General features: G+C 39.2%; 1 protein-coding gene across 2 annotated transcripts in view; it reads left to right on the top strand.

Moving 5' to 3' along the window:
• The window catches only part of TRPM3 (transient receptor potential cation channel subfamily M member 3), a gene marked incomplete at both ends in the record, with an annotated part of 429,209 nt that overhangs the window by 321,798 nt on the left and 88,433 nt on the right, over positions 1-18,978 (top strand). For both annotated transcript variants that reach the window (XM_082335729.1, XM_082335730.1), the window contains one exon: positions 7,732-7,906. In XM_082335729.1, coding sequence (XP_082191855.1) covers positions 7,732-7,906 — 175 coding nt within the window. The remainder of the gene's footprint in view (positions 1-7,731; positions 7,907-18,978) is intronic.

Consider the following 18,978-nt stretch of genomic DNA (forward strand, 5'->3'; position numbering starts at 1 on the left):
GGTCTACAGCTACACATTGTGTGGGAGACATGACATAGATTTCCAGCTGTATGCCACTTCTGTGCCAATCGCTGTGCAGTAAGTCTTCCAGTGGGACAGCCATGAGCCACAACATCCCAAACAAATCCAAATAATTACCAAATGCTCCTGCCAAAATTTCCAGGTAGGGGAATGCACACCAACATGTCTGACCTGAGCAAAGGTGGCCAGCAGGAAAGCAGCTCAGAAGAACCTACCACCCCACAGTGTGAAGATGCAGAAATTAGAGACATTTCTGTCAGGGATAGTGAACTAGAGCCTCTCAGTTTTACTTGCACTGATCTCAGGGGTGAACTTAGAAATAGTACACAACATACTGATATGTCCCAGTTACTCTTATAAGCACACTTAAAAACATGAGTAGTAAATGTTTTTTGTAGTAAATGAGGCATTTTATTCACTTGTTGGTCTATAAAAAAATGGGTAACTCATGTTTAGCTCTTCATAAAAAGAATTAGTAATAATTTATAAGACAGTTATAGATTATTTATAAATATACTCAGTATAAAATATTCATGTTTTTCCAAGAACTGGGAAAACAAAGTAGGGCTTCTGCAAAGCATGGTAGATTTTTTAAAATCCCTTTTCACACTGCACAGACATTATGCAGTTTTTCATTGCTTCCATTTCCAAATTCATTCATTTCTTCTAGTTTATTGTTTTAACTTACATATTCATGGACTACCACTGTGTCAAGAGGAAAATGGGATTATTTTTCTGTGTAATAACATGAAGGCCTACAAGTTGCCACTGGTGCACATCAGGACAAATGTTCTGGTATGTACGTACCCTCCTGGAATCACAATTGCCAGAAAGTCTCTCACTGGCTCTGTTGCTGGCCACAAAGGCAATAACACAGTAATGAAGTTTTAGGTTGACCGTATAAATCTTTCATACAATATTGGAGTCTAATTTACAATATTGCACGAACAATATCCACAATAGCTGACACTGTGAAACAGTTAGCAATCTAGTCTACCTTGCAAAAATCTATGCTTATTGAAATGTTCCAAATACAAGTTATTGTTTTAGAAATTAAGGCAGTGATAAGCCTCAGAGAACTGATTTTAACTCCTAGGTCTTTGGTACTGTTTCTTCTTCTTTTTGGATGAATCATTATATAAAACAAAAATAAAAACATCATTTTGTCTGTATTCTATTAATTAAGTCATTATGTCTTTTTTGCATTTATAGCAGGAATGCTAAGACTTCAGTATGTGAGATGAAGACCTTATTAAATGAGAAATAGTAATATGCAAGTTTGTGCGAGAAGTTTCACACATACCTGCTCTTGAATACAAGCTGAATATTTCCTTTGAAAATCTGAGAAAAAAAATATCTCTGGCTTACGAACTATTTTTGATAATACAGAATAAAATTTCTAAGACCATTCTCAAGTAGGAAGACCTTTGATTTTGGGATCAGACCTTTACCATCTTGAAACACAAGAGTAGTTAACCAAGTGATAAACCTTACAGTGATAACACAATAGTCAGTGTTCCCAGCTATTCTCAAGTCTGCAGATACATTGCTAGACAAGAAGGTTTTTCCATCTTCCAAAAGGAAAAGGAAAAACATTTGCTGAAACCGAAGCTCATCCTAGAAATTCTGAAAAAACAATAAACTGAGTGAACTTAAAAATAAATCCTCCATGTAACTATCAGATGGGTGGAAAACACCATACTTTTTCAGATATTTAAAAATAATTCACTTGAACTTAAAACAGGATGAGTCTTTCTCTACAAAGGATATAAAAAAAGCTGAGTAACATGTCATTTACCACCTTCTAAGAAGGAGAAAAAATATATAGGTCTATGAAAATGAATTGATCTTTTTCTGTGTTTGGAAAACAACACCAGTGATCGAGAGTCTTTCCTGATGATGATGATAAAAATAATAATAATAATAATAATAATAATAATAATAATAATAATAATAATAATAATAATGCATTGTCCTATACTGAGAAGGGTTATCTGCAATTTCAGAATGGGCATTTCAGTGGAGTGTATTACTGCTACTCTCTTTCCAGTTAATAAAATGTGAAACACACAATTTCTGAGGTATGTAACCTTAGAAATGTTAGAAGTTTTAGAGTACTTAGTGAAAACAGCAGTGTTGTTGGAGATAGCCCAGCAAGATGAGTGCGATCCTTAGTTTTGCCCAGTGTAGGGCAATTATATGGTGAATTCCACGAAAGAAAACATGAAGAGAAAGCTTCTTGCCTGTTGATTTATTGGACTGCCCATTTTAATGCTTGGCACAAAGTTCCCACCTTCTGGATGTGTGCTAGGAGGAAGCAACCCCAGTACTGTAGTCCAGTTTTTCATCAGCATGGTTTTATCTCAGCGTTGCCTCCTTTCCAACAATCTCAACTCAAGCAAGAAACTCTGTTTTATTATGATGATGGCTTTGGCTTTGTAAGGTATGTATTACCTTCAGATTTAGCATCTCCCCTCCCAGCCTGACAGTCTCCTTCTGAATGAAGTGGCTGAAACAAGAGGCTCCCTGTGGATGTATCAGGCACTTCCAGCCCCCACTTTGTAGACTATTGTATAATGTGCATGCACAAGCTGAAGTAGTGCTCTTGCAGAGAATTCCTGACTCTTGCATTTCTATGGAGATACAGAGATCTAGAAGGAAAAATATTTTGAGTACCAGTTAAAGAGAAGTACATCAGCTACCTTCTTCCCAAAGTCAGAGGTTCTGTCTTATTGGCATCATGTGCCAACATTTTTCAAATCGGTCCATTGTTACAGTAAGACTAGGCATAGTCAGTTCTCAGTTTCACAGGTGCAAAATTGTTAGCAAATGCAGTGTTAATATCTAATCAAGAATAGTCAGTCAATGTCCTCCTACCCACTGAAATTTTTCTACAGACTCTCTGCATTCATTTCCAAATTTCTAATATTTAGCGGCAAAGATGCATCCAGGATTTTTGGTATCAAACCAGGTAAAATTTTAATTCGAATCTGCTCTGTGAGAGTTATTGAGGTGGAGACTTCTTTGGTATAAGTAGCTAAGCTTTTATTCTGAAACAAATATAATGTCACAAATAATTTAAATGTCATCAATGAACATCATAGAGAACTGAGACTATGATAATTCCCACTTACCCTCTTTTTCAAATTGTAAGATACTCAAGCAGACATAACTTTTTTTCCCATGTCTATGGACTTCCTTTAACACACTGTGGATACCATCATTGCTCAGAAATTAACCATCATAAATCTGGAAAAGCTCACAACATTAGGATTCAGACAACTGTAGTCTAGAGAGCTTTCCTGAAAGCCAGAAGTTGTTATACTCTGAAGAAATATCAACAAAGTATTATTAACTGATTTTAAAATATTATATCCAATTCCAGAAATGTACTTTCTAATTTTCCTCCAAACTAAAGAAACAATATATTTTTCCAAAGCAAAATTATTTATGGAGAACAAAGAAAATTACAAAGAAAAAAATTCTATTATTTGCTGAAACTCAGGGAGGATTTCCAAAAGGAAAATGAGATGCAGAAATCAACTTTGTGTTTTAAATCTTTTCTTTTTCACAAAGAAATCTACCAGAATAATTGAAAGAGTTGCATTTCAATCTGGAACTTAATCGTATATGATAAATTCAGGTTCACATGAGATTTTTTTTTTTTTTAAATCGAAGATATACTTTCATTGAACAGTGGATTTGGAGACAAGTTGTTTCGTCTTACTAGCCTCAAGTTAAAGGATTGTTTTCATGCTGTGTATGTTTCTACAGGATCAGGGAAGAGAAAAATTGCCATTCCATTAAGCACAGTGAAACACAACTGGAACACTTGCAGAGAACTGTTATATGCCATGCAACTGTTGTGACCATAACAGTTTAAAAAAATTTAAAAAAAAAAAAAAAAGGAAAATAAAAGAATGCAATAGGAATTTTGGAAATGCTTTCAAATGACCAATTCATTGGCCCAAAAAAGCAAAAATAGTTCAGCTGTATAGACTAACCATCATTATTTATATTATTAGAATTACATAGCTGATCAATATCCAGCAAAATACACTGAGACTGAACAAACTTCCAGTAGACTGAAGGAACCTGCTTTAGGAACAGTTTGAGATATGTAAGGTGACTGCATCTATAATGATTATTGAGCATCACTCCAAACTCAGAAAGTTTTTCCCTTTTAGTCTTACTAGAAGGCTGTGAAGACTTCATTCCCCTGATAGCCAGAAATCTTCTGAACTCCATCTAAAACTATTAATGGCCAATGTGCTGTATGTCATTGGGATATTTCACTCTTTAATTTGCTAAGGAAGATGAGCCAAACTCATCTAATCTTGTCTCATAAGATGGGGTCTTGATTCCCCATATACTCCTTTTGGCTTTTTCCTCCATTTGTTCTAGTTTATTCTTTTTGAACATAGGTGAGCATAGTACAGACAATATTTTGCATGGAATTTCATGAGTGGCTTGCACAATGGCACTGATGTGCCCATGTTTCCTTCTGAAAATGCTTTGCTGTGTGTATTCCAGGATCATACCTGCCTTCTTCATGGTCTTGCTACACCAAAGACTCTGTTCTCCTGTGATCAGCTGGATCACACCTTTCTCTTTTCTAGTATTTCCTCCTAAGGAGTTCCCAGTGTACAGTAGAATTTATTAATCATCAAGTAAATGACTTTGCATTTTGCACTGTTAACTTTCTCCATTTCTATTACTCAATCCTTAGTGTCATCCAGACCCAATTTGAATCATTACTGAGAATACTTAATATTATCTTATTAGCAGATGTCAGTACCAGTTCTACTTCTTGTTTTGAAGTCATTAATAATAATGATAGGATCAGGGTAAGTTCTTCAAGAAACTCCATTAGTACTACAGTTCCACAGACAACTCTACCCATTAGTTAATTATATACTTTCAAATCTGTGCACTTATATTCAGCTTTGCTAACAATATGTCATATATGGCATTATAGCAAATACTTTACAACAAACCACCTTTGGTAAATGTTAGGATCAGGCTTTTAAACACACCACTGGGGGGTTTTTTGTCCGTAATGAACTAAAATGGGTCCTACCAGTCAGTTTCCAGAGGAAAATACTGCACTGCCCAAAAGAAATGCTGATTTAAGATTTCAGTGAATTGTGGGCCTCCTAGTCAGAGCTCATGTTAGATCTGCTCTGTGATCAGTCTTTTGAGCAAGGAGGACTGAAACAAGAACAGTGAAGGGAAATCCTTATTCAACTACCAAGAACTCATATCTTAAAAAAACTACCAGCCGAACTAAAAATTCTAGAAGTATTGGCTATAGGGTGTGGTATAAAGAAAAGCTACACAAGAAGAAGCAAGTACTGATAGGAAGTTCAAAAAACTTGGTAACATTACATTAGCCAGACCACTAGAAATTAACTGAAAATATCTCCTTCCAATTCTGTATTAAAATTTTAACAGAAGAGAATCTCTCGTCAGCCACTATGTGATTATGTTGGGAAGTATCATAAAGAAAAATATTCTGTACCAAGAATTCCATTTTTATTCATCTTCTGATAGCAATTGTCTTACAAAAAAAATATTCTTGTAGTAGACATAACTATAAATAACATTTCTTTTGTCACCTAGTAGCAAAGGAAAACCTGGGCAGACTTGTGACATGAGGTTCTCTGCTGCATGTTCAACTGCAACCAGATGTATCATATTACATGTATTGATATGGGAATAAAATCATATTATTTATAAGATTCTCAGAAAAAAGTGTTTTTTATTGCTAATATCTAGAATGCACTTTTAAGGGATGCAATTTTAAGCATGTTCAAAATGAATGTAGGTAAACAACGCAAATTTCCAAACAAAATTCATCCTTAGCTTAAATCCCTTAAAGTTAATGGAAGTATATGTGGGACAGGTTAACCCATCGGACTTGTAATTCACTCTTCTTAAGCAAAGTTCTTAATTTTCATTTCTCATTTAACTCTGTTCCCCAAAACTGGTTTTCCACTAAGGCCATTGAAAAGAACTTAACCACCAAAAGTACTTAATGATTAGGTAGAACAGCAATTCAGGGCAGTCCTTAATATTAATAAAAAAAATAACCAGTGAGCTCTGTGTAAATCATTCTGTTAATCACCTTGTTAGATTCTACCCTTCTTACTTTCTTTCATTAGCCTGGATTTTATAACTCTGCTTATAGTTTTCTTAACATAAATAAATACCATGCACTTCACTTACCTTATATAATAAAAAAGCCACAAACTGACAGTAGATACATCCATAATAAAATATGCTGAGAATCTCTCCAGGAAACACAATGTTTGCTTGTAAAGTGGTTCAGGAGGTGCTTACAATATTTTGTTGTTGTATATAAGAACTGGGGTTTTTTTTTTTCTTTTGTAAAGAACAGTTCACTTCATTTTTTGACAGTAATTCAATGCCTTAAAAATTTTTGTGACTATCAAAAAATAATTTGATTTATGAATGTTTCTAGAGGGTCTAACCAGATTTAAAGTTCCAGTCTCACAGGCTTACCTTTGCTTCTGTGGACTGAACTCCCTCTAAATGGAAACCTGAGGCAGCCACATTAAAACGCCTTGTTGCCTGGCCTCACACAACTTTTCCCAACCCAACTATTAAGAGTTTGGGGCACTCTCTTCATTTTTCAGTGAAACATCAAACTTGCAGAATGCATATAGCTTTTCTTAGGAAAACTTAGTTTAAAATGAAACAGTCTTTCTGTTGACAAAAAGGATGCTAATAGAAAATGTTCAACTAGTTCTACTGCCTGAGTCATTTTGAATGTCCCCAGTCTCAACTGGTCAAGAAGTGAAAGCCATAAAAGTTTTTTCAGTCATGTTAACATCAGCCTGGTGTCAGATTGCCTTTCTCTAAATCCATAAGACTTTCCTGGCAAAGTCTGTGCTGCAACTTTTGCAGAGGGCTCCCATCTAATTATACCACAAGTGTATATATATATATAATTTTCTTCTGAAAATGAAGATGTCTCTCCTCTGGTTCACCACTAGTTCAGCTCTGTCTGGAGCAATATCCCAGTGTGGGGTCTGCAAATCAAAGAATATACTGCATAATTTGGACAGAATTCAGAGAAAAACTTTGAGACCGACTAGAATCAGAAAACAAGTATTGCATTGACTTGTAACAGAATATATTTTTATCAAAGAGAAGGTTAAAGGGCTATCCAGCTGCAACCTTAAAATGTATGTAATACGGCAACAAAAATATCATAGAGGGAATTTTAAAACAGCAAGCAAAGCTACTGGAAGACCCAATGATTGGCAACTGACACCATGCAAAATCTAGATTACAAGCAAGATACGAAGTCGTGACTTTGAACGTGTTAGGAAGAATTGTGTTAGTTTCTCTATGCTTTCAAACCAAGATTCAATCATCTTTTAAAAAATTCATGGTTTATTAAGCCATAAATATTGTATTTTAAATGGAAGATAATTCTAGAAAAACCTGTTTTAGGCAGTGGAACCAATGAGATTAATACACTGGTCCCTTCAGTCCTTAAAACCTATGATTTTCTGAATGACATTTTCTCTAACATAACACTGTACAGTCACAATGCAGTAATTTCAGTCTGACTTTTTTTTTTTTCTGTCTTCTGTTATGTTTTGTTTACTTTGCTGGCTTTGCATTTTTTGTTCCTTTTCTTTTTTGTTTGGGTTTTTTTGTTTGTTTCTTTTACTCCAGGAATTGGTCAAGGGGTTCCAGTGGTGGCCCTCATTGTGGAAGGAGGTCCTAATGTTATCTCCATTGTTCTGGAGTACCTACGAGACACTCCTCCTGTTCCCGTTGTGATATGCGATGGCAGTGGCCGGGCATCCGACATCCTTGCCTTTGGTCACAAATACTCTGAAGAAGGAGGGTGAGTAATTTTCTAGTGTGTGTTCTTTCCCCATCCACAGGTTCAATTTGGTGGTAAGATAGAGCCCAGGAAATTATTAGCAATATAGTGCTAAAGCAATACCTTCTTCACATGGCTGCTTCCATCATCGATACGTGTGAAATACTGAAGGTATCCAGAACAAAAAAAAAAAGGGAAGTTAAAGCAACACTAAGGAAAGTCTACGGAATAAAACAGAGGTGTGGAAACTGTATCATATAGTTACTTGCCGTGACATATAACACATTGACAAATACAATGTATGCTATCTTGCAGTTGCAGGTCAAGGAATTCAGTCAAAGGGCATGGGGAGTTATTTTCATGGGTTTAGTTATGCTATGTCATTATAATATAATGTACTGCTGTCTTCAGGTTTCATTTAGCCCTACATGTCCTTATAAGCTAGTTCGCATTTGCCTTGCCTATTGGGCATGATTCTGCACATCCACCTATATTCACACATGACTGCTTGTGCACTAATCTGCGTTTGCACAGTTCCACCTTTCTTTGCAGACTCAACGTGAGGCAAGGATAGTATTTAGCTTTTATTGTAGAAGATTCAAGTGTGTTTTTGTTGAATCAGGCTGTAAGCATGCTTTGCAAGTTCCAAAGTGCATATTATTACTGAATGCCCAAATCTTTAATATTCTTTGTTCTTCTCTTCTACCACCAAAAATATGTAAACAACCATAGAATCACAGAACAGTTGAGGTTAGAAGGGACCTCTGGATTTCATATGGTCCAACACCTGTACTCAAGCAGGCCCACCTACAGCCAGTTGCCCAGGACCGTGTCCGGATGGCTTTTGAACATCTCCAAGGATGAAGACTCCACAACCTCTCTGGGCAACCTATGTCAGTGTTCAGTTACGCACATAGTAAAAAAAGTATTTCCTGATGTTCAGAGGGAACCTCCTGTGTTTCAGCTTGTGCCCATTGCCTTTGGTCCTGTCACTGGGCACCACTGAAAAGAGTCTGCTTCTGTCTTCTTTAGACCCTCTGTTCAGCTATTTATATACATTGATGACATCCTCTCTGAGCCTCCTCTGCTCCGGGTTGAACAGTCCCAGCTCCCTCAGCCTTTCCTCGTGTGTGAGGTGATCCAGTCCGTTCATCTTAGTTGCCCCTCGCCAGATGCTCTCCAGTATGTCGATGTCTCTCGTACTGGTGAACCCAGAACTGGACACAGGGCTCCACGTGTGTCCTCAGCAGTGCTGAGGAGAGAGGAAGGGTAACCTGCCTCGACCTGCTGGCAACACTCCTCTTAGTGCAGCCTGGGTTACCATTAGCCTTTGTTGTTGCAATGGCGCATTGCTGGCTCATGTTCAACTTGGTGTCCACCAGGACGCCCAGGTCCTTTTCTGCCAAGTATCTTTCCTGCTGGGAGGCCCTCAGCATGTACTAGCACACGGGGTTGTTCCTCCCCAGGTGCAGGACTTTGCATTTCCCCTTGAACTTCATGAGTTTCCCATCAGTTCATTTCTCCAGCCTGTCAAGGTCCATCCGCCAGAGGGCAGCACGACCTTCTGGCATATCAGCCACTCCTCCCAGCTCTATATCATCAGAAAACTTGCAGAGGGTAGACTCAGCCTCATCTACCAGATCATTAATGATGATATTGAGCGGGGCTGGACCCAGGATTAGTCCCTGGAATATACCACTAGTTGCAGGCTGCCAACTAGACTTCATACCACTGATCACAACCCTCTGGGCCCAGCCATTCAGCCAGTTTTCAGTTCACCTCACTGTCTGCTCCTGCAGCCCATACTTAACAGCTTCTCTATGAGGATCTTATGGGAGACTGTGTAAAAGGCCTTACTGAAGTCTACATAGACAATATCCACTGCTTGTCCCTCATCTACCAAACCTGTTATTTCATCACAGAAGGTGATCAGGTTGTCAAGCGTGACTTCCCCTTGGTGAATCCACAATGACTACTCCTGATCATCTTCATGTCCTTCATGTGCCTGGGTATGGTTTCCTGGATTAGCTGCTCCACCACCTCCTCAGGGATCAAGGGGAAGCTCACCAGACTGTAGTTCCCTGGGTCCTCTTTCTTGCTCTTCTTGAAGATAGGAGTGACTATTGCTTTTCTCTAGTCATCAGTCAATTCTTCCAGTTGTCATAATTGTTCAAAGATTATGGGGTGGTCTTGCAATGACATCAGCCAGCTCCCTCAGCATTCATGAGTGCATCCCATCAGGGCCCATGGACTTACATATGTCCAGTTTGTTTAAGTATTTCCTGATCCTCTTTCACCAAGGGTATGACTTCCTTCCTCCAGACTTTCCCCCCTGTTCTCTGGGGCCTGGGATTGAAGTAGGCACTCAGTACTTCTGCCTTTTCCATGTCTTATGTCAGCAGGTCCCCTGCCCCATTCATTGATCTTGGAGGAGGAAGTACTTGGATATTAACCAGCTTTCTTGGGCCCCTCTTCCCTCTGGGTCTTGTCACATAAGACTCTTCCAAGCAGATCCCCAAAGAGGCCAAAGTCTGCTCTCCTCAAAACATAGAATCACAGAATCATCTGGGTTGGTACGGACCTTTAAAGATCATCTAGACCACCCCCCCTGCAATGAGTAGGGACATCTTCAACTAGATCAGGTTGCTCAGAGCCCCATCCAGTCTGACCCTGAATGTGTCCAGGAATGGGGCATCTACCACCTCTGGGCAACATGTTGCAGTGTTTCACCACTCTCATTGTAAAAAATTTCTTCCTTATAGCTAGTCTAAATCTACCCTCTTTTAGATTAAAACCATTACCCTTTGTTCTATCATAACAGGCCCTGCTACAAAGTCTGTCCTCATCTTTCTTGTAAGCCCCCTTTAGGTACTGAAAGGCTGCAATAAGTCCAGGGCTGTGATCTTGCTTTTTGCCCTCTCCCTCTTCTTGGAATCCTGAACTCCACCATCTCATGGTCACTGTAGCCAAGGCTGCCTTTGACCTTTGCATCCTCATTGAGTCCCTCTGTTGCTGAGTATGAGGTCCAGCAGAGCACTTCTCCTCATTGGCTGCTCTCTCACTTGGATCAGGAAGTTCTCGTCAATGCACTCCAGGAACCTCCAGGATTCCTTATGCCCTGCTGTGTTTTCCCTCCAGCAGATATCACAAAATTCTCCATAAAGATGAGGGCCTATGAAGATGAGGCTGCTCCTAGCTGCCTGTAGAGGGCCTCATCCACTTGCTCTTCCTGGTCACGCAGCCTATAGCAGACACCCACTGCAATGTCACCTTTACCTGTCTTCTCTTTAACCCATAAATCCTCAATTGGCTCATCATCCATCCGCAGGCAGAGCTCCATGCACTCCAACTGTTCTCACATAAAGGGCAGTTCCAACTCCTCACCTTTCCAGCCTGTCTTTCCTAAGAGCTTGTATTCCATTGCAACACCTCCAGTCACAGGAGCCATCCCACCATGCCTCTGTGATCTCAGCATTGTAGCCCGGCAACTGCACACAGATCTAATCGATTATGTTTATTGCCCATACTGTGCACATTAGTACAGAGGCACTTTAGAGAGGCACCCCAGCATACTGATTTCCCCAAAAGGGCTTTGGGGATTTGTCCATAATGGTGCCCTGTAGGCACTTCCTTGCTTACATGAAAATGAAGCAGGTGAGCCTGCTTAAGCCCTGTTTTGTTGATTTTCTGATCGCTTCCCATCACATCTCTCCAGGCTCTTTGCTCATCAGCCCTGTGCATCACACTCTCACAGGGCTGCTGGTGACTCTCTCTCCCTCCCCCAGCATTCCTACTTTAAAGCCCTTCTTAGTAGGTCAGCCATTTCAGCAAAGGTAACTTTGCCCTGCTTAGTGAGGTGGATTGCACCTCTCACAAGCAGACACTGATCTGCAAACAGGGTCCCATGGTCATAGAACCCAAAAACCTGTCACCAAAACCAGCTCTGCAGCCAGCTATTGACCTATATTATCAGTGTCCGTCCTCATCCCCACACCTTCTCCTCTGACCAATAAGATTGAGGAGAGCATGACCTGGGCCCCCATGCCCTTGACTACTGCTCCCAGAGCTCTGTAGTCACTTTTGATACTCTTCAGTTTTCCCCTTACAGTATTGTTGGTGACCGTGTGGAAGAACAGCAGGGGGTAGCAGTCAGATGGTCAGACAAGCTTTGGTAGTCTCTCCACAATATCCCAGTTCTGGGTCCCAGCAGGCAGCAAACATCTCTAGTTGATAGGTCAGGTCAACAGATGAGTGCCTCTGTTCCCCACAGCAAGCAGTTGCCTGTTATAATCACTCACTGCTTCTTCCTGGTGGCCTTGCATGGGTTGGGGTCAGGTGGTACAGATCTTTGTCTTGAGGGCACATGTGGATCCTTTCCAGCTTTGAGAGCAGTGAACCTATTTTGCAGTTGTCAGCCGTTAGGTGGGGCAGGAGACTTACTCTTGGTGCCAACAGTCACCAGCTTTCATCCTTCGCCCTCTCCAGAGGTTGCACTTCCCTAAATACTAGGAGTGGACACTGCCTGCATCTCTATTGTAGTTGGGGTCCAGGATTCTTCAAGCTGTTGCATGTCAGAGAAGATCTTGCCTATCTCCTTTTCATCTTCTCCAATGCTATGTAGCCTGCTCAATTCCTTCCATAACTGCTATGCTTAGTACCACAGCTCCTCCAAGACAGCAGACCTACAGGAAAGAGGCCATCTCTCCTGGCATCAAAGATAGACTCTGCAGCCTGGGACTTGAAGAGCTGCATCCACCACCTAAAGCTCCAACTACATCAAAGCCTCTGCTCTGGCAGTGGCAGCTACTCCAGCGCCTGCCAGGAAAATTACCCTGTGGCATGTCACCACCATACTTAAGATTATTTACCCTGAAACAAATTCAGCTGAGGCCCCCTTTTTTTTTTTTTTTTTTTTTTTTTTTTTTTTGCACCCTCTTGCACAAGCTGTTGCATTGGTTGCCTGTACCCTTGGCCTGGTTCTTATATAGGCCTCTCCCAAGCACTGGCTAACGGGTGCTTGACCCTCCCTAATACAGGGTCAGCTGCAAATAAGGCTACGGTCACCCTGGGTCAAGGGCTGCTCATCATGCTCATTAGAAAATGCTGGAGCTTTCTCAGGCCCACACCCTTGTAGCTGCGCTTACTTCATCCTTACCTGGCAGCAGCAGGCACCCTCAGGGTGTTACCAGCTGTTCTGCAATGATCATGGACCTTATCCCCAGAAGCTCCCAAAGCAGAACCCAGAGTCTGCTGCTCAGAGTAGGAAATAATGAATAAGGGAGGATTTAATAATTTGAGAACAAAACATAAAAGTGGAACCAAAGCCCCCTCAGATTCTTATACCTAAGAGCTATTTCACGCTTTTTGTCTAAGTAGCTACAGTAATCTTCCAATCAGGATTTACTAAGAAGGGACTCATTTTTGAGTGTGTTAGAATAGGTGAAGATATGTATTCACACCTACAACAGAGTTATGCAAATAATAAAACATAAATCCATAAACACCGAGATCTAGACCAAGCACTATTATGTTTTTCAAAAATAAATGTGATCATGAACTTACTCAACCTAAAACTCCTACTGGGAATAACATGTTTGCCACAAATATTTAAAACCATTTTATATTCAGGTTCATGCATCGTCCAGTGCTGCACTGGGATAGATCTGAATGTGCCAGGTTTCACCTGAATCTTTGAGAAGTTTTTTCTCTGGTTTCAGTGACCTCACTGTTAACACATTTAACATAACCTTACTCAAACATGTTTTATCCCTGTGTTTGCTATGTACCTATACAGTTTCCATCTACCTTGTCTGTGTTCTGATGTCATCCTGAAAAAGAATATAGCAAGAAGAAAATGAATGCAATTTATTTCAATATATAAATGGGACTTATAAGAAAGATGGAGAGAGACCTTTTACCAGGGCCTGTAGTGCCAGGACAAGGGGCAATGGTTTTAAATTGAAAGAGGATATCTTTAGACTGGGCATCAGGAAGACATTCTTATGATGACAGTGGTGAGACACTGGAACAGGTTGCACAGAGGAGTTATGGATGCCCCATCCCTGGAAGCGTTCAAGGTAAAGTTGGATGGGGCTTTGAGCAACCTGATCTAGTGGAAGATGTCCCTGCCTACAGCAAGGGCTTGGACTAGATGACTTTTAAAGGTGCCTTCCAACCAAAACCATTCTATGATTCTGTGATGCTATTTCATCATCACCAACTCCTGCCTGTAAGAAAGGCAAGTGATAGAATCACTAGAGGCAGAACAAGCAAGTCATTTCTTAACTGAGACACTCAAGTCCGGCTTTGTGAAAGCTATTATTCTCCCTTACTATGGGTCTTCCTTCTGTGGTGGTACCATGCCAGGTGGTGCCTGCAATATTATCAAATAGCATAATTTTTTTTCCTTTTTGTTTTCCTTTTCACCTTGCACTAAATAGAATGCACAAATATGAAATTTGTAAAGCTAGCTAGTGGGAATTTCTGTGTGTTTGCCCTGCTTCAGAAAACATCAGTCTAAAATCTAATGATATTTTTAAGAATATCACAAGTGAAACACCAATATTTTTTATATTCATTAAAATATTTTACCCAAATACATTAGACTTCAGATACAAATTGAGTACTTTCCTCCCTCTGTAACCTACTTTTGAATAGTGCTTAGCAATATGAGAATACTGAATAATTGGCACATTAGCTGAGTTCAGCTACTAGCTTTTTCTTTTGGATGGAATCTAAGTAGGTTATACAAAACTGTGTCTATTAGACTCTAAATCAATGTAGCACATCCAAACTGTGTGCAGAATTTAATTCTGCAGTCCACTGTACAATCAAACTGTAAAGTCAAAAACCTAGTATAATTCTGGCTGCTGGCTGGAAATCAGGGTCTTCTCTGAGACACTGCATATCTTCCAACTGCTATGCACTGGATATCTGATCTAAATCATTCAAAAACCACATCATTCATGGCAGCAACAGACTCAGCACTTGCATGTTGGTATTATCATGCTGTTTTTTCAGCATCTTAAATTTTCACTCATTGCAGACCAATATGGATTCATTTTCTGCATATAAGAATGTGTATATATGTGTACTAAGCACTGCTGTGAGTTTTTAAGTTTATTTGAGAGTTTGTTTCCAGGGGGGAAAGAACTATGTCTGGAGGTGAAGGAGGACAAAATATAGCTCTCTGCTTGAGTTTCGATCAGTGAGGCACCAATCCGTCCTCTCAGAGAGATCCTTAAGAGTGTTGGATAATTGCATATCTGCCCAACAGGTACTTTTGTATTGGGTTTCACAGAATTGTGTTGTGCCTGCCTTGCCTCCTCATTATTTATCCTTCCTAATTGATTTCACATAGCAGAAAAAGGAAGGATTTTTAATATTAATCAAGGTGCAGTACCTCTTTGCAATGTCAATGTATGTGCATCCTTGAAAAGACATGAGACAAGAAGCTTGAATCTGCCTTATTTTAAGGCCTGATTCTAGGCTTTCCTCATGAAAAGGTGGACATTTCACTCACTTTGGACAGTCTTTGGGTGCATGTTGTAACTGTAAGCCAGACTTAGCTGGGCTGCAGTGGAATGAGGCTGCCAGCACAACACAGAGAGCTGTGCCTGCACTGCTTGCAGCAGGTGCTGCGTGCAACTGTGTGATGTACCAAGATTAGGTCAGAAGGAACTATGAAGCATACCTTGAAGTAAAGACGTCTTTGGAGGTAAATCAGTTGTGAGGCCTCAGGATCTCATCTCTCTCACTGAAGTTCCAGGGGGAAGGCAAGGCAGATATGCAGTTTCCCATTGAGCTGAGGTTTCAGCATTATGAATATCAGATATGCAGAATTAATGCAGGTGGGGTTTTTTAAGTTTGCCGTGACTTTAATATCAGGGACTAGATATTGCCTTGGTCTGAAAAGTCTTGAACAGAGTATTAAGAATGTACAAGGTGACTACATTTCACTACAAGCAAATAAAATTCTCAGTAGTAAGCTGAGTTCCCCGTACCTTTTACATCTTAATGACGAACAAGCTGTGTGTACAGGATAACCTAAATGAGAAGGCAGCTTAAATGCAACCTTCCCCATGTAGTGAACTGGAAGAATTATTTGGCTGCTTATCACTATTGGCCCTAATTTAAAGGTCAGGTTCTCCAGGCTCTGAAGCACTTAGTTGCTAATTTATGTAAAAGCTGAAAATGTGTTGAACAGCGTTGAGGGGTAAGAACACAAGATTGATCATAAACACCCAAATTCAGTCCCTGCTAAGCCCTAAGTGAATATCTTAGTTATTAATAACTCTCCTCCACATAAATCCCAAGTATTTTTGACTCTATAATCAAGGATGCCTTCTCATTTCATTGTCTTGCATAAAAGCACAAGCTGGAAGTAAAACAACTGTAAAGTGCAACTATTTATAGGATCATTCAGTAGTTTCTAATCCTCAGAGATTTTTTTTTAATTAAATGCTGAATTTAGAATGAGAAAAATGAAAAACTGTGTTAGAACTATGTCACTTCTTAGACAAATATTTCCTTACAGAATGGGAAATGACTTGCAATATTCAAATGCAGCCTCCAAGCTGAGTTTGTTGCATATTAACTACTCCTTCAGTTCTAGTCCTGCAAGCATGAGACCCTTAAGGAATTCAGTTCAATGCCATAAAAATGTACGTTCACATAAAAATGTAAACAACACCTAATGTTCACAAGGAAACATAAAACATTCTCTGTGCTTTAAATGAGCATCCTCATATGAGAATCATTAAAGATTGTCTTTGGATTGGTCTGTCTCTGCATCCACTGTGGCATAGTTTTTAGGCTTCATAACTGTAGTATCTTACTTAAATCTCTTTTATTCTCATAGAGAAATATAGAGATTTTTCACTTTGAGCAAAAAGGATCATAATGTAGGTATGATGTGGATGTTCTGTATCCCCCATGGTGTCTACCGTATCATGGGGGATCACGGGTACTATCACATCTGAATTATTTTGTAAGATTGTTTTCACATTGCATATTTTTATATCCTTGCTTTTCTTTTGTAACAAAGCACTTTGTAAATCAAAAGCTGGTTAGAAGAAGGTCATTTCTGTGTTGAAATACAATATCTCTCTTTTGGTGAAGGGACAACCATTTAATAAACATAGTCAGGGAAAAATGGTGTAGAAGAACAACCACCAGTAAAGAGCAGCAAGTAAGGCTGATTCCTCATAAAAGCACCCAGAAATCATCCCTGTTTGAATAGAACAAAGGAATAATTACATTTATTTTCTGTCGGTTCTCATAACAATGCTATGCAAAATGTGTGCATTTAAAAAGTATAAGAAATTCAGTCAGTCCTACAGAGTTGCGCAACTGTATCTTATTTGTAATTCCAATGGAAGAAAATATCAGCAGAGCCTCTGGTCATGTTTCTTACATATGGTGTGATTGTCTAAAGTGCAAATCATAATTAAAACAGAAAATCCCCTAAGCTTCCCATAAAGGAGGGCAGGGAATAGTTTTCACATCACACTGATATTTTATGGATATATTTTCTTTATCCTGAATAAAAAGAATAAATTAAAAAAGAAAGAATTAACAAATGAAAAGTTAGAAAAAGATTATGTGCAGTTCATTGAATGGAATGTTTCATTTAGAGAATTTCAAAGCATTTTGGTAACAATAAGTTTAAAAAAATCTATAATGAACTTGCATTTTGAAATCAGGTTAGAGCATAATTTTTATAAATCTCTAGTACATTGTACAACTCCAGTACTAAAAATCTCTGCAGAAAAAAGACTAAATAATTTAGGGAGCTGGCTATGGGCCAGATCTTTCAAATCCTCCCCAATGTTCACTACAAAATCATATGCCATGAGTTTGAAAGACTGGAATGTCATTAAGTGAGATGTCTGTTATCTCCTCAAATATTAGGCATGACTTCAAAAAAACTTACTTTCTGAGGAGGGAGGATGGGAAAATGCTGTCATCTGTCTCTTCTGCATTGGCCAAAGCAATGAAGGGAGTTCTGCTTTGGTGTTTAATCTTCCAGCATATCTTGGACACAAATAGAATGTCACTTTATTTACTTTGTCACTTCAGTGTTTTTAAGTGGCCTCTCCTGATGGATCCAAGACATCTTTCTCCCTTTTTTCCTGTAGTAAGGCCATACAAGTCAGTTCTGATCATCTGATGCATCAAAATTAATTTTGGCATCTTCTTTAAAAAAAAAAAAAATCACTCTTAGCAACAATTATGAGTAGATTTTTCTCTGAAACTAAACGTAGATGTATATATTTCTGCTTTAGATGCCAGATTTTTGACAGTAGGTATCTAAATACCATCAGCAATCCAGCTTCTCTGGGTAAAAAAAAGTTGGATACCCAGACTGGTAGGAAAATGCGCTTATCTTAGGTATTTACGGAATGAAAGAACAGATTTGAACTATGTGGGAAATGAAAGAAAAGAGCAGGTTAAATTGTCCTTTTGTAGGACATTTCATTTAGGCAGGAGCGAGTTACCTGCAGTATTGCTTCCATGACAAATTAAGTGGAATTCATGGAATCATGCCATCAAAATGCCCCAAACAGGACTTTATTGGTATGTTGCAAAATATTTTCTGAACTGAAGCCTAGCAGGAAGATTATAAAAATACTGTCTTCATCTGACACTATCCAGTTTTCTTAGGGTGGGAGTATGCTGACTTTGAAGGAAGTCATAATCATAGACTGTCTGTCTGGTAAAGTGGCAGTTTTATGCTTATGGAGCTTTATACATATGAGGTTCATAATCCATGACAGAGTCTGCTGAACATACTGTTCCCAAGTTAGTGGCAAATAATCTCCTGTGTCCTAGGTTAGACCTCTAATCACAAGACTCCAGGAGGCATCTCTTTTTCCCCAAATCTAAAATTAGGAATCTGTGATTTTTAAAAATGTGTGCTTAAGTTGCATGTATAACACATCACCCCACCTGCAAGTCCCAATTATTCTGCTCACAGTAGTCTGTGGAGTCACTTGTTTTATGTGCATTGGATTTGGTGTATGCATCATAGATTTAGCCTTTAATAGCCTGGCACAATTTGTATTTGTCTCAGCTGGGTTACATGACTGGGA

Source organism: Platalea leucorodia (genome assembly GCF_965183815.1).
Source record: "Platalea leucorodia genome assembly, chromosome: Z".
NCBI lineage: Eukaryota > Metazoa > Chordata > Aves > Pelecaniformes > Threskiornithidae > Platalea > Platalea leucorodia.